This window comes from Diabrotica undecimpunctata, chromosome 5, assembly GCF_040954645.1.
Source record: "Diabrotica undecimpunctata isolate CICGRU chromosome 5, icDiaUnde3, whole genome shotgun sequence".
NCBI classification, from domain to species: domain Eukaryota; kingdom Metazoa; phylum Arthropoda; class Insecta; order Coleoptera; family Chrysomelidae; genus Diabrotica; species Diabrotica undecimpunctata.
In genome coordinates, this window is record NC_092807.1 from 12,861,947 (window position 1) to 12,884,090 (window position 22,144).

General features: G+C 33.3%; 1 protein-coding gene across 1 annotated transcript in view; it reads left to right on the forward strand.

The window, feature by feature from the left end:
• LRP1 (LDL receptor protein 1) overlaps positions 1–22,144 on the forward strand; it is a 149,284-nt gene that overhangs the window by 81,728 nt on the left and 45,412 nt on the right. The window contains exons 11-16 of the mRNA XM_072531505.1: positions 634–847; positions 11,075–11,370; positions 11,538–11,763; positions 16,582–16,902; positions 17,840–18,184; positions 19,415–19,831. Coding sequence (XP_072387606.1) covers positions 634–847; positions 11,075–11,370; positions 11,538–11,763; positions 16,582–16,902; positions 17,840–18,184; positions 19,415–19,831 — 1,819 coding nt within the window. The remainder of the gene's footprint in view (positions 1–633; positions 848–11,074; positions 11,371–11,537; positions 11,764–16,581; positions 16,903–17,839; positions 18,185–19,414; positions 19,832–22,144) is intronic.

Below are 22,144 nucleotides of genomic sequence, written 5' to 3' on the forward strand. Positions count from 1 at the left end.
ATTTATACACTCATTTGTCAGCGACTGAAAGCGTTTGATGACATATCCCCTCTGGAGACTCTGGCAGTGGGTGAAATTTATTGAAAAAATTTACAAAGGTAGAAAATACGACTTCGTCTCCTTCTATGACTTCATCTTCTATTGGATATCATTTTCCTGTTAGTTAGGTCCGAAAGGTTGTCTAGTCAAGTACGCTTTCGCTTACGTCGTTGGAATGAACCATATTTCGTTAGGTCAAGGTTGACTGCCCTACTCCTTCTGTAACCTCTAGGACTTTTGACTTCGAAAAAATCCCATTTTGCCGAAAACATTTGGTACATCAGATCTGAAGAAAATTTCGATGATGGATTCTAGATTCAGCACTTATGATAGTGTGCAGTTTAGGTAGCTCTCGGGAAGTATGGATCTTTTCTTCGGTAGCTGCTATTGTGTCGACTATTATTGTTTTGTGAAGGTCTGAGAGCCACTTAAAAACCGCTCACATTTATACAATTGGTGTACTTTCGTTTATGGAGATGGAGGGATTTCCAAGTCAATCATTGACTGAGACATTTTTTTGCATCTTTTTCCCTCAATCTATACACGAGGACTTTTCAGAAAATAATGTACTAATATTATGCCGTTCATTGTTAGTGTGACAAGACAAGTTGTATCGCAAAACATTGGGTGTGCGATGGAGAAAAGGATTGCTTGGATGGAACTGACGAAAACCCAGAAACCTGCTCTCAAGTATGTCCGCCTACAAAATTCAAATGCAAAAAGTCGAGAAGATGTCTTCCTGCTAGCTGGCGTTGTGACAACGTTCACGATTGTGGATTCGATGACCACAGCGATGAAACTGATTGCAGTGAGTATAATCGTATTCTTTTTTTAATCTTATTTTCTTTTTTTATCTGTAATAAATTAAGGTAACAATTTTATCATTTTTTACTTCTTATATTAAAGAATATGTCGATCCTCGAATGCTAACATCTAGTAGTGATAGTTTTCTTAAGAAATATGACTTCCTTTTGCAAATAATCCAAAATTTATACGGTATGTCGATAAAATCCAATAATTTTGGCAGATATATTTGAGTGTAGGTGTTAGCATTATTTGCTTCACTTCTGGTGTGTGCTATATGAGGCCTAAAAACACCGGTCTTCTAAATGACACACCATTGATTTGAATTTTACTTAATTGATATATTGTTTGTATCGCCCGAATATTTTTAATTTTGATTATTAACTAACAAATCTTCCAGCTTAAAATATGACGCACCAATATGATTTTTTTTTACTCATTAGTGTAGTTTTGTGGATTAAACATTTGTCCTATTATTACTTAGCTCTAGTTAGTACTCTAATACTACCGAAATACATATTCTAACTTGAGGCATAATAACCATGTGCTTGTGGCCCCATTTCATTTTTCTACATAACCTATATTATCTATATACAGGGTGAGTCATGAGGAACTTTACATACTTCTACCATATGTAGAGTCCCTCAGGGAGCATATCATGTGGCCACTAAAAATGTCAACTCCTCTTCTTTATTAATTAACAGGGTGATTTGTGTAATTGACCATTTATTTCATTTTACTGTAGTGTTTATACGGCTTATTTGATTTTTTAAATTTTTGCATGATACAGTACACTACTATCAAGCATTTGACTGGTATTAGCTAAACTAAAAAATTCCAGGCTTTGGAAAAATTAATTTAGGGATTCGTATTAAATATTACACCCTGTATAAATTTTTTTTAAAATGCAATAAGTGATTTTCAAACTACATAAATAGCCAATGAAAACGACATATGCGACAATGTTGTCGCACTTTTATTAAATTTTTAGTGAATGATCAAATCAAACCAAAAATAGAACAACCATAATGAAGTATCAAATTATAAGGTATTAATTTAAACAAATGTTATAAATTTCAAACATTGTAATTAAAATGAGTTGCTACAACATAATCCAATCATACCCGAGTCGATAGCCGTAGAGAACGGTTTGTTTTGATATTGCTGTCGGTGCGAGTTTGATAGTGATCGCTATTGTGTTATTTTGTGAATTTGTTTAGTGCAAATTAGGCCCATAATTTGGTATTCCAAAAAATCTAAGTATGGAAGAAGATGCTATTGGAGGTCATAGACCGCCCGATGAATTACATTCCGTAAACACGTCTGAAAAAACTAATATTGATGATAACAGGTCTGTAAATACTTTAATTGATTTTGAAAACCGGTATAAACCCAGCGATAAGGCCCCATTCTTTGTATATATTGAACACAAAAATAAAAATATCGGTAGGTTATTTCCAATGAAGGTAGGACATTTTTTATTAAATGATTCGTCCATTAAAAATGATGTACTTGATATAAAAACAGTTGGCATTAATAGGGTAAAAGTCATTTTTAAAACTTATTCTATAGCAAATAAAATAATTAATCATGATTTAATAAATAAAAATGATCTTATAGCTTATATTCCAAAATTTTATACACATAGAAAAGGCATAGTCCGTATGGTTGATACTTTCTTTTCGGAGAATTATTTAAAGGATGCGATAATATCCGAGAGACAAGTGGTAAATGTTCAAAGGATGCAACGAAAAGTAACGAACAACGATGGCACAACTCAATTAGTACCAAGACAAATGATAATTGTAGAATTTTTGGGAAACGAGGTTCCACAAAACATAATAATTAATTTATGCAACTTTTCAGTAGATCCATACATACACCCGGTAGTGCAATGCTATAAATGTCTCAGATATGGTCACTCCTCAAAACAATGTAAATCTAAGGACAGTAGATGTAAAAAATGTACAGACACCACCCATACTGTAGAAACTTGTAATGAAAATAATCATTGCATATATTGTAAAACCAACGATCACACCTCGTTGTCTAGAAAATGTCCAATATACGAAAAACAGAAGAAAATCAAAGCAATAATGGCATCAGAAAATATAACATTCAGAGAAGCAGAACAATTACATAACAATCCAAGTTACGCAAAAATAATAACTAATAATAGATTTTCTATTCTAAATAACACTTCCAATTTTCCCAGTTTACCTACCTCGTCTAACAATGTCCCTAATTTCACATTAAATAAACCGGTAAGGAAAACTATTCATATTTCTACAAATAATAAACGTAAAGCAACTTCTCCACCAATTTTACCCCATACCTCTGCGTCAACTTCTATCAAAAGACCTACCCCTAAATCTAATCCTATAATACCCAATCCCTACAGGGACGAATTTATTGACTATAAAGAGAAACTTATATTACTTGTCACATCTCATATTAATCAACTTATGTATACCAATAATCAATCTCAACCTATATGCAATTTAGAAAATGAATTAAGAAAACTTATTTCTAATAATTTAGAAGAAACAGGTAATAACAGAGAAACGGATAATTTAGCGACGAGTGACAATGAAAGCATTCACTCGTATTATTAATTTCCAAATGCACAGTCAACTTACTCAATCTTCCTTAAATATTTTACAATGGAATTGTAGATCGTTAGTAAGTAATAGGGATAGTCTCATAAATTATATTAATAATTCTCATGTAGATATTATAATTTTATCCGAAACTTGGTTGAAAAACCAAATAGACTTTAAATTAAAAGGGTATAATTTTGTTTCAAAATGCCGTGAAAGTGGCTATGGCGGTGTAGGCATTTTCATACTAAAGGGCATTGATTATCAAATAATTAACATTAACTATAATTTTAATACCGGAATAGAAGTGTGTGCAGTCTTACTTAACAAAATTAATATATCTTTTGTGTCTATATATAAACCATCTGACATCAGAGTAGAAAAGACTGATTGGATACATTTATTTGAACAATTCGATTATAATAATACAGTTTTTTGTGGTGATTTTAATGCCCATCATTACATGTGGGGTCCGATCCCGGATGACCGTAATGGTAGAATATTAGTCGAAAGCATGGATTTTTTCGAATTAGTTTCTCTAAACGACGGATCACCTACTAGAATCGCCGCGAGTGGCAATCATTCTGCCGTTGATTTGACTATCACCTCAGCCTCATTAACAAATCGTATAAACTGGTCAGTATATCACGAAACATTGGGATCCGATCATTTTCCTATTAAAATAGAGCTTAAAATTAATCCTACTTCTTTCCTAATTAATCCATCAACAAAATGGAACGATTGCCGCGCTGACTGGAAGCTATTTCAGACAGATTTAGACAAACAATTATCCACAATTTTATCATCTAATAATCTTTCTAACGATGAGAAGACAGCCCTACTCTTTCAGACTATCTCTCTAGCTGCTTCCAAATCTATGCCCATAAAAAAACCTTTTACTCCCTCAATTCCAAGGCCTTATTGGTGGGATGAGGAATGTACATTCATAATAAAAAAACGATCAGAAGCATTGAAAGCGTATCGAACCCAAAGTAACTATAATAATTACATAAACTATAAAAATATAGCAGCCCAAACCAAACGATTATTTAAAACAAAGAAAAAAAGTAGTTGGATAAATTTTTTAAATAGTCTAAACAAAAGCACACCTCTTTCAAAAATATGGTCATCCGTCAGATCAATTTCCAATAACTATCAGTACAACAAAAAACCTCAACTTTCTGAAAATCTCATTAAACAGATGTTAGACCAACTTGCACCTTCATCTGCCTCTGGTAATGTTGGTAGGATTAAAGAATTTTTTCGTTTTAATACTAGTGTAGATTCCATGTCAAAACCTTTTACTCCTTCAGAACTTGATTTCGCACTAAAAAAAAGCAGAAATACAGCCCCCGGTTTGGACGGTTTTACTTATAAGATATTGGACAAATTGCCGTCAAATGCCAAAGATGTTCTCTTACAAATCTTTAATAGTTGGTGGTTGAAACAAGAATATTGCGATACTTTAAAAAATATTATCATATGCCCTTTACTCAAATTTAACTTAAACCCAGAACTTCCATCATCTTATAGACCCATTTCTCTATTATCATGTGTGACAAAATCCTTTGAAAGGCTTATAAAATTTAGATTAGAACATTTTATTGAAAGTAGTTCAGTTTTTCCCTACTCACAGTATGGATTTCGTAGAGGTCGAGGTACCATTGATGCTCTCATACATTTAGTTACGGATATTCAACTCTGTTTTTCAAAAAACGAATTTATGCTATGTTTGTTTCTAGATTTAAAGGGTGCATATGACGTGGTTGATTTGGATATATTATATTCAAAAATGGTGGGGTGTGGTATCGATAAAAGATTATCTGTAAATATAATAAATTTGTATGTGAATAGAAAAATATACTTACGGGACCATAGAAATGTATTACACGGTCCAAGAATATTATATAACGGTCTCCCACAAGGCTCAATTCTAAGTCCTTTATTATTTAATGTTTATACTGCAGATCTGCATGGTTTGATGGATGAAAAATGCAAAATAATTCAATATGCAGACGATATATGTTTATATACCAGCCATAAATCCTATGAAGATTGTATGTTGAATCTAAAACTTAGCTTTAGTAACTTAGATAAGTGGGTGAAACAAATGGGTTTTAGTATATCACAAGAAAAATCTTCGATTGTATGTTTCACTAGACGTAGACAAAAAGTCACAGGCAAATGCCAGATAGGTGATTATAATTTCCCCTTAGCAGAAGAGTATAAGTATCTAGGCATGATCCTAGATAAAAAACTCTTGTGGTCCAGCCATATAAAGTACGTAAAACAAAAGTGCGAGCGTGGAATTAACCTTCTGCGTTTCGTTTCTAAAAAAAGATGGGGTGCAGATCAAAATATCTCTTTAATGTTTTATAGATCCTACATACGATCCATTCTGGATTACGGCTGTGTTCTTTACGGTTCAACATGCAAAACAAATCTATTAACTCTTGACAGAATACAATTTAAATCAATAAAAATTTGTCTAGGAGCTATGATGTCTTCACCAAACCAAGCAGTTCTAGCAGAAGCCCAGGAACCACCTTTACACATACGTAGGCAAATGTTAGCCAACAAACGTCTAATAACATACAGATCGTTTAATACAACTATGGTTCACAAAATAGGTTTACTTTTGACAGAAAATTTAACAAATTCTTATTGGAGAATAAAAAATTCTCCTCCTCTTGCAGAATCTTTTATCGATACGAATTCATTTCAATCTTATATATTACAGCTCCCAAAATTTCCTTTTTACATACAAGACTTTGAAGTTCTGATAGACAAACCAACCATTATAATGCCCTCTTATTCAGATTTGCCAATTTTAACTAATATTATATTCAAATCCATACTAAGCAAATTAGGGGAAGATTTAACAATAATTTATACAGATGGTTCAAAAACTGTTGAAAGTACTGGTTTCGCTTTTTTTGTTTCAAACAGCAATTATGTTGAGAAATATCGAATTCCTGAATGTTGTTCTATTTTTACAGCCGAGGCTGCTGCTATACAGAAAGCACTAACTTGGTGTGTCACTAATTATTGTGAGAACATCGTAATAGTATCAGATTCTCAGGCAGTATTACAAGCTATTCGTAGCCATCCATTGGATAGTTTTCAAAACTCCATTATACTTGATATCAAAAAATTATTACATAATCTAAAATTCACAAAAAAAACAGTTACTTTACTCTGGGTTAAAGGACATAATGGAGTAATTGGAAACGAATTAGTGGATGTTGTGGCAAAAAATACATCTGAGATATCAGAAATTACAAATTTTTACTACTTTAAAGATCTTTTTTCTATTATCAGGAGTATTGGCAGGGAAAGATGGATGTCAAAATATAAAGAGGTTCAGAAGTCTTCAAGAAACCATTACTTTTCTATTCATCCATGCTTACCAAAAAATATTCCCCATTTTAATTTTAACTATAATAAAGTACATTCTTCGTTAATAACCCGGTTAAAACTTAACCATGGCCTCTTTCCAGAGCATCTGCATAGGATCGGAATCTATGAAACCCCTTTCTGTCCTTGTGATGGTAAATCTGTCGGAGATTTGAACCACTTATTTTTCGATTGTCCTAATCATAGGGAACAGACTCGAAGCCTATATCTAGATTTAATTGATCTCAATATTAGCCTACCAGTGAACATCAGCAATCTGTTATCTTATTCTGACAAATCTATATATAATATTCTAATCAAGTTTATAAACGATTCTAAAATAAAAATTTAAACATCCTTATAACAATTTTCTGTGGCAAAAAGATTTTTTGTCTAATGCCATCTCTCTCTCTCACACACACACACACACACAACATAATCCAATACGTAGAAAATTAACATCTTTACTGTCACTTTGTATTATCTCTACGATAGAATCAATTGTTTTTCAATTTTAAATTTTTACTCATAGATCGTATTGGGGCATTATTTTCGATAAATAATAAATTAAATTGATTAAAAAGTCAAACCTCTTGTATGTGTTAGTTTTTGCTGATTGTAAATGATTAAAATTTTATGTCAAATAATAATACATTGCATCAACTGTACTAAATAAAAATAAATCTAAAAAAGTTTAAAATGAAGGTTGGCGTTGACCGTTTGACGTTTCTTGATATTTTATACCCATTGTCATTATTGTCATTATCAATTGTTATTTATGTGTACAAGAATACATATTTCTTCTGTCATATCTACGTTAAGTACATTGTGTTAGTTTTGGTAGAGCTTTTGTTACTTTCGTTCAAAATGCCACATTAGTTTTCGACCACAGAATATGCAGACATAATATTTGTTTATGGATTCTGTAATGGGAATGGTAGGGCTGCTAGTAGAGAATATCGCAGGAGATTTCCTAATCGTCGAACTCCCAGTCATCCAACATTTGGGTCAGTTTTTAATTATTTGCGAGAAAATGGCACTTTTCCTAGTGGAACAACAGAGCGACATGTAGATGAAGCGCAGGAAGATGACATTATGGACGCCGTTACTATGAACCCTACAATAAGCACTAGACAAGTAAGTCGAGAACTCAATGTTACTCAATCAAGGGTAAGTAGAGTCTTACAAAAAAATAATCTATACCCATATCACATTCAAATGGTTCAGCGACTACATGCTGGAGATGAGATCGATAGGTTGGAATTTTGTAGATGGATTAACAATAATCGACCAACGCTATACAGGACACTATTTACAGATGAAGCCCAATTTACCAGAGACGGGATAAATAATTCACGAAATTCACATGTGTGGGCAGAAGAAAATCCCCATGCTATTCGAGAACGTCGTTCTCAGTTAAGGTTTTCGGTTAACGTGTGGATTGGTGTCATAAATAACCAATTAGTAGGTCCTCACTTTTTTGATGGTCCTTTAACAGGGCAGGTCTATTTGAACTTTCTACAAAATATTTTGCCGAATTTGCTTGCCAACGCGAACGTTGCTATCCGAGGGATGTATTTTCAGCATGATGGGGCACCCCCACACTTTTTACTGGCAGTGATTACCATATTTGGGGACGATTGAAGCAACTAGTTTACGCAGTGAATATTAATAACCGACAACAATTAATTGATAGAATTATACATTGTTGTAATACTATTAGAAACGATCTCCAGAGTATCCGTAATTCAATACGTCAATTAACAATTCGGCAACAAAAATGTGTACAGGCTGCAGGGTTCCATTTCGAAAATCTATTTTGAATTATTTTTATTTTGTTACCATTATTGTATCTTTTCCAGTTCTAATTTATGGGTTTATCATAACTATGTACATATTTTTAGTTTTTTTTTTTTTTTTAATTGTTCTTCGTTATTGTTAGTAGTTACTGTTTTTTGTTGTGCAGTGACTCAGTTTATCATTTCAATTAAAATGTTTGAAATTTATACCATTTGTTTAAATTAATTACCTTATAATTTGATACTTCATTATGGTTGTTCTATTTTTGGTAAGATTTGATCGTTCACTAAAAATTTAATAAAAGTGCGACAACATTGTCGCATATGTCGTTTTCATTGGCTATTTATGTAGTTTGAAAATCACTTATTGCATTTTTAAAAAAATATATACAGGGTGTAATATTTAATACGAATCCCTAAATTAATTTTTCCAAAGCCAGTCCTGGAAGTTTTTAGTTTAGCTAATACCAGTCGAATGCTTGATAGTAGTGTACTGTATCATGCAAAAATTAAAAAAATTAAATGAGCCGTATAAACACTACAGTAAAATGAAATAAATGGTCAATTACACAAATCACCCTGTTAATTAATAAAGAAGAGGAGTTGACATTTTTTAGTGGCCACATGATATGCTCCCTGAGAGACTCTAAATATGGTAGAAGTATGTAAAGTTCCTCATGACTCACCCTGTATAAAATATGTCATGCCATGTCATTCTTCTTCACTTTACGGCCACAGAACGACATAAAAAGGATTAACGGAAGTATTACACTTTACAATAGACCTTTTCATCACATTTTTTTTTGGGCGCGTGCATTATTATCAGTCTTTTTTTTTTCGTACTGTTTGTTGTAAAGAAGCATGTTAGGTTAGCAATAAAGTTTTTAATCGATTATTATTGTGATATCCGTACAAAAAGGAACTACGAAGCGGTGTTGTTATGGAATATTTATTTTATTGAGTATACACTATAATAATATTGTTGTTAATTAATATATTTCGACAAGTAATGAAAATCCATTTACATCATTAATTATTAGAACAAAAAATTATAGATATTGTTTGTATAGTAAACAGTGTAATCTTGTCTAACTTCTTTAGTTCAGTTCTTTTTCCTTTTTGTGGAAGCCCATAACGTTTGAATTGCGTAGAATTATAGGTGCACAACGCAATTTTAAATAAGTGAAGCGCCATCACTGATTTTTTCTAATAATTCATTTAATTGTGGAGATAATACTGCGTTCACATGATGAAAAGGCGTATATTTCACGTTCAACTCTTGTCCTATAAATTAACCTTGTCCAACCAAGCAGTAAATACGTACAAATTTCTAACTTATAAGTTATAGCAGCACAAATTGACTTTTGACACATGTCAACATAAATTGTAATTTAACCAAAATCTTATTCGCTCCGTGCGTGACTGACGCGACACCTACCGCCTTCATCTGACAGTTTTGGACCTCTCAATTTGAGATTAAACATATGTTAAATACATACGAAATTGACAATTATTAATAATTAGTTTTTTAATTATATTTTTTCAGTTTATTTAAGTACAAAATAAATGTAGTATTAAAAACTGGGTTTCTAAAAATTCATTAATTTATATTTTCAACCCCAAACGGAAAAGAAAAGGAAGAATCTAGTACTGGCAAATCAAATTTTTTATGTGGAAGAGCATGTAATTAAAAACAATAATAGCAAGAGTTGTGATATAAAAGCTGAAGTCATTGGGCAGGCTGCACTTAGCTTGAAGCCTTATGAAATATCATTTAAGGTAAATTATTTAAATTTTTCCTATTTCAATTGCATAAAAGTGAAATTATGTGACATTTACTTTTTTATATTAATGGCACGAATTCATCTTTTTCTTTTCTCTAATTTATATGTAATCTTTGGAAACCTATAAAAACTACACTGACTATTTTTGCTATTATTAACGCAATTAAATACGCAACATGTATTTGCACCCATTTTTGATAAAATTTATGAGTAAAAAGATAGGTCCAATTTTGATATATTTCGCCGCTACGCACGCTGGCATCGTTTCAAGGTACCTCTACCCACGGTTCGTAGACTTACTACGGTTGCCTCTTCCGCCTAACCAATGAACATTAAGCCCGAAACTGTACTCTCGTGACGTAATTCTTCCCCTTCAACCAATCAACACTGCAATCGACCTGCCCTCTACATTCAGTTTCAATCGCGAATAAATGGGTTTTGTATTCTTGTGTACTCTGGTGACGTAACTCAAGCATCCCCACCCCAGTCGGAAGAGGCAACCGTAGTAAGTCTACGAACCGTGACCTCTACCATGGTTACGCACGGAGCGAATAGTAGTAGTAATGTCATTATTGGTAATTTTACATTGAAAAAGATTTTTCTCAAAGCTCTCGTGACGTAATATCTAATTACTAATATATACATATTTTAGAAACTTCTCCCTGCGAAATCAACGAATTCGCATGCAAAAATGGCCAGTGCATAGCCTCCAGATATTACTGCGACTGGATTAAAGACTGCGAAGATGGCAGCGACGAGATCAACTGTGTCACTTGCGATCCACAAACTGAAGTCCCGTGTAAACCAAGGGACGAATGCCTTCCCAAGTCAGTAGTGTGCGATGGTAAGGTCAACTGTCCGGATGGATCGGACGAAAAGGATTGTGGACCAAAGATCGAATGCGAACCTGAAGAATTTAGTTGTTCGAATTATGAATGTATACCTAAGGTAAATGTCTTTGTTAATAATAATAATCCCTCTCAATTCTATAGCACCTACAACGTTTGACTATTTAAAAAGATATACTTCAATTGTAATATAAAAAGATATATGTATATAGCCCCATATATACAAACCACACTTACAAATCCACATTTAAAACTTTATTCTTTTAGGAATTCGTTTGTGACTCGGATCTTGACTGCATAGATGGCTCTGATGAAATGAATTGTGATCCTGGCAGATTGAAGAATGCTACTAACGCCAAAACCCACAGCTTCGTCTGCGATTTACCTGACAAGGCTTGTGATAATAACACCAAGTGTATATCAGCTGCCAAATTGTGCGACAATAGACAGGATTGCGCAGACGGGTCTGACGAAGTCGACAAGATGTGCCAATGTAAGTTTTGTACATATTTCATAAGTACGTTAGAAAATTATACTTAATTCAAAACTAAGTTAAGTATAGTTCCTTAAGATTGAGAAATTCTTGATATATGGAAACCTACACTGTTTTATGTGTCAATCTATTTGGTTGTTGATTGTCAAGCGAAACTGTTTCCATCTATTGGAACAACTGTCAACGAAGTTCACTATCAGCGCCCTCTACATTTCAAATTACAATAATTCTTCAAGACATGAGTCTAAAGAAGGTTAAGTTACACATTATCGCGGAGCGGAATGGAAAATTCTGAATATCTGCAAATTAGCGTAGAATCACACTTAAGATTTTATTATTATTATTTAATTTATTATTTATTTCTTCATTAGTTTCTGTATTTTATAATATAAAATTACGTGATACTGTAACGTCATTATATTACTTGCAATTGTCCATACTTCCAATTAGTACAGAAAACAAGATGAATGTCCCTTATTAGCATCGGGCATCTTCGTAAACAGAATGGAAGAGGCTACAGAACCATGGAAAAATTTGCTTAATTGGTAATTCAAGTGATTCCATTGTTGCTTTGTGTGCAGATTCTGTCCTCTTCCATTTTATTCCGTTTTGGATAATTTGCAGCTTGTGTAAGCTTGTCATATCAATTTTTTTGCGATATATATATATATATATATATATATATATATATATATATATATATATATATTTATATATATGTATATATAAATATATATATATATATATATATATATATATATATATATATATATATTTATATATAATATATATAATATACAGAAAATCACTTTTCATTATTTAATAGATCATGAATAATAGCAAGCTGAAGAAGATCTGAATAAATTGGATATTTCTGTAAAGATTTACAAAAAGATGTTACCACATAATTGGATGCAGTCAGATGTAGAAATTAGTAGTGCAACAAACTTTATTGCTAATCTGTTTAAATAATTTATTTCCAATACAACTGATTTAAGTGAAGACGAAATTATTCCCACGTCGAAAACATATCACGCAATGACACTAATTATCAACGGTAAGATAAGAACCGAAATTATAGTGTTTTTGACAATTACTTATGAACATTTTAATCACGTTTTGTATATGTGTCAGTTTGTGGGTTTGTTTACGGTACCCCAAAGTACCTTTTTTATGAAAATGCATCCAGTTGATTATTTATATAACAAAACTGTCAAAATGACAATATATGAAAAATTCCGTTAAGATCTTATATATATTAAAATTTGAAATTTGGTTAAGTAAATGGATAAAATAGCAACAGAAAATCTCATTTTGTTACAGTTTTTATGAATAATACGACTTTTGATCCAAAATACAACAACAATGATGATAATTTTGATGAAAAATGTGAAACATTCAATTTTTTAGATAATGTCTGGGAAACTGATTTTAATCAACGATGGAACTATAAATCTAATTAATATAATATAACTCAATGGTTACTGGCAAAAGCCATTGTACGACAACACTTGCCCCTTACCAACCCGACCTGAGGCAGCGTGGTAAGGTATGCCTCGCGACCCCTTATGAATAAAGGAAAAAGAAAGACACGGCCCTCATTCTCCGTAGGCCCAACTGACCCCGAGATGGGTAGTTCTCGGGAACCAGTCAGGAGGGCAGAGGGTGCTAAGAATCTGCGGAGTCTAAACCACTACCCAGCCAGATCAACAACACTATACGTAGCGACCTATAACTGCAGGTCGTTAGCGAACCAGGCAAGACTCATAGAGTTAGAAAATGAAGCAGTCAATATTAAATGGGATGTCATCGGAATAAGCGAAGTAAGACGAAAGGACGAAGAGTTAATAGAACTTGAATCGGGCAACATCCTCTATCACAAAGGAACAGAAAATGGACGAACAAGTGGAGTGGGGTTCCTAATTAATAAGAAATGGAAGGATAGGATAATCGACATAGCAAGCACCTCAGACAGAGTAGCTAGTCTAAGTCTAAGACTATCCAGAAGATACACCATCCAAATTGTGCAAGTATATGCACCAACCATATCCCACTCCAATGAGGAAATAGAGGAATTCTACAATGAAATAACTGAGGTGCTTAACAAGAACAAAAGCCAATTTAAGTATCTAGTCGGGGACTTTAATGCCAAAGTGGGTAAACAATCAAATCAAGAACAATGTGTCGGCAACTTTGGCATTGGAGAAAGAAATGAAAGGGGAGAGAGACTGGTTCAATACGCACATTACCAGAACCTCTCAATCGCCAATACCTATTTTAAGAAGAACCTCAATAGGAAGTGGACATGGTTAGCTCCCAATGCAACTACCAAGAACGAAATAGATTTCATCCTAACTAATAAGCTGAAAACCATAAAGGATGTAAGTGTGCTCAACAAATTCCGAACAGGTAGCGATCACAGACTAATTAGATCTCGGGTCGTTCTAAACACTAAACTAGAAAGAATGAAATTACTCCAGAAACCAACTGCAGGGGTAAATATCACTAACCTAAGCAACAACTCGGAACGCTATCAAAATTTAATTCAAGAAAAATTACAAGACCCAACGAATAGCACACACTTAATGGAAACAATCTTAAATTGCGCCAAAGAAGTTGGAGGATCACAAGCACACAACAGCAATAGAAAACTTTCAGATGAAACAACAGCTCTCCTGAAACAACGAAGAGAAATGAAAATTAACTCCAATATTAATAGAATTGAATATACCGAACTGTGCAAAGTAATACGGAAAAAAATCGCAGAAGATATAAAAACCTACAATGTACAAAATACAATCGAAAACCATAAAAACTATAGGAAAACCAAGAGGAAGTTGGCAATCGGTAGAAAGCAAATAATAGCATTGGGAAACAACAACGAAAGGATCACAAATAGGGATGAAATAATAAAACATGTAACCGAATTCTATGAGGGTCTATATAAAGCTCCGGAAGCACAAGAAATAGGCGAAGAAGAAATTGCGGTTCAAGAAGATGTACCAGATGTTCTCGTGGATGAGGTAGAGGCAGCTCTTAAGAGCATGAAGAACGGCAAGGCAGCCGGTAATGACGGTGTTACAGCCGAACTTCTAAAGATTGCTGGTCAAACAACTTGGAAAATCCTAGCAAAAATATACACAGACTGCCTAAAATCGAGACATATTCCAAAAAAGTGGAATTCAGCCAACATAATCCTTATTCACAAGAAAGGTAGCAAGGAAGACATTAGAAATTATAGACCGATCAGCTTGCTACCTGTGATATACAAGGTATTCACCAAAATCATTAACAACAGAATACAGAATACACTTGACGCTGCACAACCCCGAGAGCAAGCAGGCTTTAGAAGTGGCTTCAGCACAATGGATCATATTCAAACATTAAGGGAAGTAATGAGCAGAACAAAAGAATATGATCTACCACTGGCGCTAGCATTCATAGATTTCGAGAAAGCATTTGACTCCATATACCCAAGAGCAGTCATAGAAGCTCTTGTCGACCAAGGAGTAGATAAACCATATGTCGAAACGCTAGCAAATATATACAAAGAGGCCACAGCTAGAGTAAGCATATATGAAAATACCCCAGAATTTCCCACTCAGAAAGGAGTCCGACAAGGAGACACCATATCCCCTAAGCTCTTCACTGCAACCTTAGAAAATATCTTCCGGAAATTAGACTGGAACAACCAAGGTCTATGTATAGATGGAGAATACCTAAACCATCTTAGATTCGCTGATGACATCATTCTAATTGCTAGAAGTCCTGAAGAATTACAACTGCAAATTAATGACCTTAATACAGCCAGCAATGAGGTAGGCCTAAAAATGAACCTAGCAAAGACTAAAATAATGTGCAATGATCTGATCGCCAACGTGGAAATAAAAATTAATGAAACCTCGCTAGAAGTAGTAGATGAATACATATACCTGGGACAGCTCATACATAAATCGGGATCACTACTTCCGGAAATCAACAGACGAATAAAACAAGCGTGGTCAGCATTCGGACGAAATTCCATAGTCTTCAAGTCCAAAATGCCACTATACCTCAAGAAGAGAGTATTTGATCAATGCATATTACCCGTCTTGACATATGGATGTGAAACTTGGATATTAAAGAGAAAAATAACGTCGAAACTCCAAGTAACTCAAAGAGCAATGGAAAGATGTATGCTAGGGATAACAAAGAGGGATCGTAAAAGAATTGAATGGATACGGAGGCAAACCCAGGTGACTGATGTAATCCAAAGAATAAAATCCCTGAAATGGCAATGGGCAGGACATATGGCAAGAAGAACAGATAACAGATGGACCACTAGAACAACTATGTGGTACCCCAGGAACGCTAAGAGACCAAAGGGGCGCCCAAATCTCAGATGGGATTATGATATTAGAAAATTAACAGGAACAACGTGGTCTCGAATAGCACAAGATAGAAAAATATGGGCGCAAATGAGCGCAAATTATTAGAACAACGTATAACTAAGACATCGTCGAATAATAATAAGAACATAAAATAACATTGAAATAAGGGAGGCTGCACCGTAATTGGAAACGGGTGATAAAGCTGCACATGATGATGATATATATATATATATATATATATATATATATATATATTTATATATATATATATATATATATATATATATATATATTTATATATATATATATATATATATATATATATATATATATATATATCTATTTTTCCTCTACTTGTACAAAATATCATTAATTTTTGCTTTCTTTATTTCATCGCTGATTTATGTATTTATATTGGGCACCTCTTAAATGAGTGACTTGTTTATAGATCACAACATGACAAATTACCGGCTCTCTTCATCTTGCGAATACCCTTCTAGACTGTGTGACAACGGCACGAAGTGCATCGACGTCGAGAAGTTGTGTGACGATCGCAAAGACTGCGAAGACGGTTCTGACGAAGGTCTAAGGTGTTCCGATATGCTTTGCGAACATAGTCTCATGTGCTCCCACGACTGTCATAATGCTCCCGAGGGATTAATTTGTACCTGTCCGAAAAATCTTCTTCTGCAACCCGATAAGATAAACTGCAAGGCTACACATCCCTGCGAGGCGTTAGGAGCTTGTTCACAACTGTGTATACCAAGAGGTAAGTCATGAAATTTTTACCGTCGCTATGTTACCAAATCCACTGGTAACTTTAACATCATAATATTTACCACCATATAATGTAAACTAAATTTAAACGAACAATTTTTAACGGGTTTTTACCCACATATTTAGTGCCTCAATACATGTATAACTAGTGCACTGATGATGGAATATGGATTCCGAAAACGTTTTGTGATATAGGCCGATTGAGTTTTTAAATTATATACCTTTTATAAAGGATTTTTAATCAAAATTTTGAAATTTTTACGTTGTAAATTTTTTAATGTTCCAACATAATAGAATAAAATGGAAATATGCTTTATTATCACTGAAAATTGAACAAATTTTATGGACAAAGCTTACAAAAAGTCAAAAAAATAACAATAACAATTAAAATTTACTAATATTGCATAAATCGTCAATATCACAAAATAAATTGCATAATAAAACCTTACGAACTGTTTACGAAGTTTAAGCTGCTGCATGTGATACCCAAATATATATATATATATATATATATATATAAGTAAACATTAAATATTGGGTTTGCAGCAATAAAAAATGAAACGTGTACTCTTGTAAATTTTTATTCCAAGCTTTCGGACATTGGTTATGTCCTTCATCAGGGAGCTACAAATGTGATGAATAGTTTGTTAACGTTGGTATAATTAATTAAAAAATTCACTACTTACAAACTTAATGAGGTTGTATCATCAATGATGTTATGTAATGTTGATAAAATTTATCACAGTCTGTCATCTTTGTTCAATATAACAAACCTATTTCTATGTTTAAAATTCAAAAATTACTTTACATGTAAATTCCGACATTAGACACAAACACGTTTTCCGTAAGCCTTAAAAAATTATCAGCGGTATTGCATCGAAGCCACTGAAATATATCACACTGTTACTTATAGATGATTCCTATTTCAGGTTCCCGCTACAAATGCACCTGTGTAGACGGTTACGTCATCCAGGACGACGGTTTCACCTGTAAAAGTACCGACAACGAAAGACCCTACGTCATTTTCAGCAATCGACACGAGCTTAGAGGTGTGGATCTCCATACGTTCGGTCTAAAATCTTTCATAGCCAGTTTAAAAAACACCATAACTTTAGATTTCTATCACAAAAATGACACTAACATGATCTTCTGGACTGACGTGATAGATGATAAGATATATAGAGGTACTATCGTTGGTGGATCGTTAGGAAATATTGAAGTGGTTGTACAAACTGGTCTTACTACGGCTGAGGGACTTGCTGTTGATTGGCTTGGTGAGTATTTACTATTTTCCTTTTTTGACTTGCGGAATAACAGGTTCGAAGGACCAAAAAATTACTTTACTACTAATGTTTTCAATACGCTGTCTAAACGAATAAATTCGAGTATATTAATATAAATACGTAGTGAAGACACTACACAAATATCTGAGTTAACATTTTTGTGCTAATATAAATATGTTATAGACATTATCTTTTTCGATAGTAGTAAAATATTTGTGACAATCTGTGCAAAAATATATCGACTTCTGAATATCGTATTTAAACATATCTACGAAGACGCATCTAAAGCCGCGTAAAGATCTGAGAATTCGCCTCGGATAAGCATGTGTCATGTGCTTTTATTAACAATTGTTGTTAACTTTAACGAAAGTTCAAGATGAATATAGCCGCAAATGTTAACAAGTGCTGGGATGTTTTTATAATGCATATGTTGTATGCTTTAAAAAGTGTGCTAAAAAATCATCAAAATACGGCTAAAAATAAAAAAATTGAAATACTTTGAATTTGACCAAAATTTTCTCCGTACCAAACCACCGTGATAACTGGTGGTTTGACGATTGCCAAATCTATCCGCTAACCTATCAAAGGCAATTGCAAAAAAAATTCTAATAATTAACTGACTTAATCTCCAAAATAACAAATATTTACTCGTTCTTGTTTTATATCAATTAAAAATTGCAGAATTCATAACATAATATAATCAAAATGTACTTTTCTAAAGTTCTCTCTCTCTCTCTCTTTATATTTGAAGCATCTATCTATCTATCTAATTAGCCTTCTTCGGTCCATCTTTGGACATAGGTCTCCCCAATCCTTTTCCATTCTTCTCTGTCTGTCGCTATAGTCATCCACCTAGAGCCCACGTGCTTCTTAATATCATCTGCCCATCTCATTTGGGGCCTTCCTCTGCTTCGTTTATATTCCCACGGTCTCCAACTTATAAGAATTTTGTTCCATCGGTCTTCTTCTTGTCTTATATTGTGTCCTGCAAGCATACAACATTTGAAGCATACATATAAATTATAAAAACATGCCAACACTGCAAAACCGAAAAAATTTTTTTCATGTTTGACATTTGCAGATATAATCAGCTTGTACGTTCGTTAAAGTAAACCAAAATTGTATTAATTTAAAAAATCCATACTACACTGAAAGTGAATTTTAAATTTTAGGATACCATAGTTCTAATGTATGTATGAACTGACAGTTCTTTTCTTTAAGGGGAAAACTTATACTGGGTGGAGAGCAGCCTGGACCAAATCGAAGTGGCTAAATTAAACGGCAGTTTTAGACGGACTTTAGTAGCGGGAGATATGGAAAGTCCCAGAGCAATCGCAGTGGATCCTCGAGACGGATACCTCTTTTGGACGGACTGGGATCGACAACTGCCCAGAATCGAACGTTGTTCCCTGGCTGGTTCGGACAGGAAAATAGTTGTTAAAATTGAGTACAACGGCTGGCCGAATGGTATTACTTTGGATTACACCATCAGGAGGATATATTGGGTAGACGCTAGATCGGATTCTATACATACATCGAATTATGACGGAGGAGATGTTCATGAAATCATGAGACATCCTGAGGTGCTGTCCCATCCTTTTGCGATTACGGTCTTTGAGAATTTCGTTTACTGGACGGGTAAGTAAGATAATGTCTTTGTTACCTTGTCATATTTAACACTTACACAAAATTCTATGAATTTAACAATTTTTTTTATTAATACACTTTAATATACAGGGCGCGTCTAAAGTTCGCTCCATCCAATTATAAGTTTGTAAATTTTTGGATACCTGAACTAAGTGTACAAGTTGATCAAATTTTGTGACAAAGTCCGTTATATCTTAGAAGGCACAGATTAAAGCAAAAATGTGAATTTGGTTTCGAAAATTAGTTTACGGATTTTAATATCAGATGTCGCTATTTGTCGAGTTGCTTCCTAAGACAGAAGATTTTATTTTTAAGTTCAGAGCTACTGTGAATAGCCGTTCTGAAGAGCCATTTTAGGGCGAAATGCGTATAAGCGGATACACAGACGCATTATACGTGAAATCAAATCTTAACTGTATTTTCCTTTTATTCCGATATACTCTGTACGAGTACTAGAAACCAATTCGCTAAGGATTTTTGCTTAGTTGAGGAGATATGTTGTGGAATGCAATTTTTAGGTTCCCCGTGTCTCTAATAACATCTTCATCAACGTCTGTTTTGCCTTGCAATTCTTAGAAGGCGCAGATTAAAACAAAAATCTGAATTTGGTTTCGAAAATTAGTTTACGGATTTTAATATCAGATGTTGAGATTTGCTTCCATACGAAGCCATATTAGAGTTGCTTCCTAAGACAGAAGAGATTTATTTTCACGTTCAGAGCGACTGTGAATAGCCATTTTAGGGCGAAATACGTATAAGCTGATACACAGACGCACTATATGTGAAATCAAATCTTAACTGTCGTTTTCCCTCCGTTATATCTGTTATTATATTAGGTAGCTGTAAGTTTCACCTTTTAAAATTAGTTACAAATATACAGGGTGTTGTTACAATACAAGTTGTTTTGTGTTATACAGGGTATTTAAAAAGTTATAACCAAATTTATATGAAATTTGTAACAAGTTCAACGCCCACTAGAAAAATTTTTTTCGTTGTAGAACACGGTTTTCAAATGATTTACTCACGTTTGTAAGCATTTGTGGCGTAATCTTATGAAATGCGTTTCGAATTCTGACCTTCATATCATCAATTTGTTGTTGGATGTTCACGTCACACTGGATCTTTAATCTTTCAGAAGTAGAAGTCAACTTTATTTATTTCTGGGGATCTATCTGGCTATTCATCTTAGGGGAAATTGCTCATTCAATTTAACTTCGATAAATGCGTTGTGATAAGAAGCAGCTCCGTCATATAACTACCACAATTGTTGACGGATGTCGAGTGGCCCGCTTTCAAGTAAAATCGTTAAATTATTTACTACAAAGTCTATATAAACCTCTCCGTTTACTGTTTTCTCAAAGAAGAAGGGTCTATTACATAATTACCAAAGTACCACCTCAAACATTTAAGAACCACCTAGTTTGAGTCTTCGTAATTATGTCGTACGGATTTGTTGTGAAGTAATAGTGGACATTATGCCTATTAACACATCCGTTTTTGTAAAGCATTGTTGTTTCATCTCTGAATAAAACAAAATCGAAAACGTTTCTTGGTGTAATTATTTTTTGTTGTGCCCATTCACATAAAGCAACTCTTCTTTTGTTTTACATTTTCTACATCAAATTTTGGTTGCAATTGTGAATCACTTAAAGAGACAAAATCTTTTAATTTACGACCAAATAACAGCTCTGCAGGAGATGGTATACAATGATTTATGGGTGTATTACGAATTTCTGCTAAAGCCACATACATATCTTTTTAATCAAACAAAATGTTTGTAAATCTATTTTTGTGGGATTGCACATATCTTTCAATAAACCTATTGAATGTGGATTTCTAGGATTTTGTGAGTAATTACCCTTTCCTTGAAAAAATTTTAAATGTACCATTGGTGAACTGGGAACCATCATCCGGCTTACGATGTCTTAATATTATGAACAACATTTTTCATTAGTGGCGTTATTATGTAAATAACTTATTTTTGGATATTTTGAGAAACTATCAACAAGTAACTAATACTGTTTGCTATAAAAATAAAAAAATCAATAGCAACTGTTTCCCGTGATATGTTTGCAATTTTTTTGGGTATTAACATTTCTTTAGTTTGGCTTTTTGATAAATTGAACAAACTCGACAACTCTTTACCAGATCTGTTATTTCTTTGTTAATAAATGGCAAAAAAACGTGGTCTCTTGCTCTTAAAATAGTTTTTTTAATTCTTAATGGTGGTAATGCATATATATATATATATATATATATATATATATATATATATATATATATATATATATATATATATATATA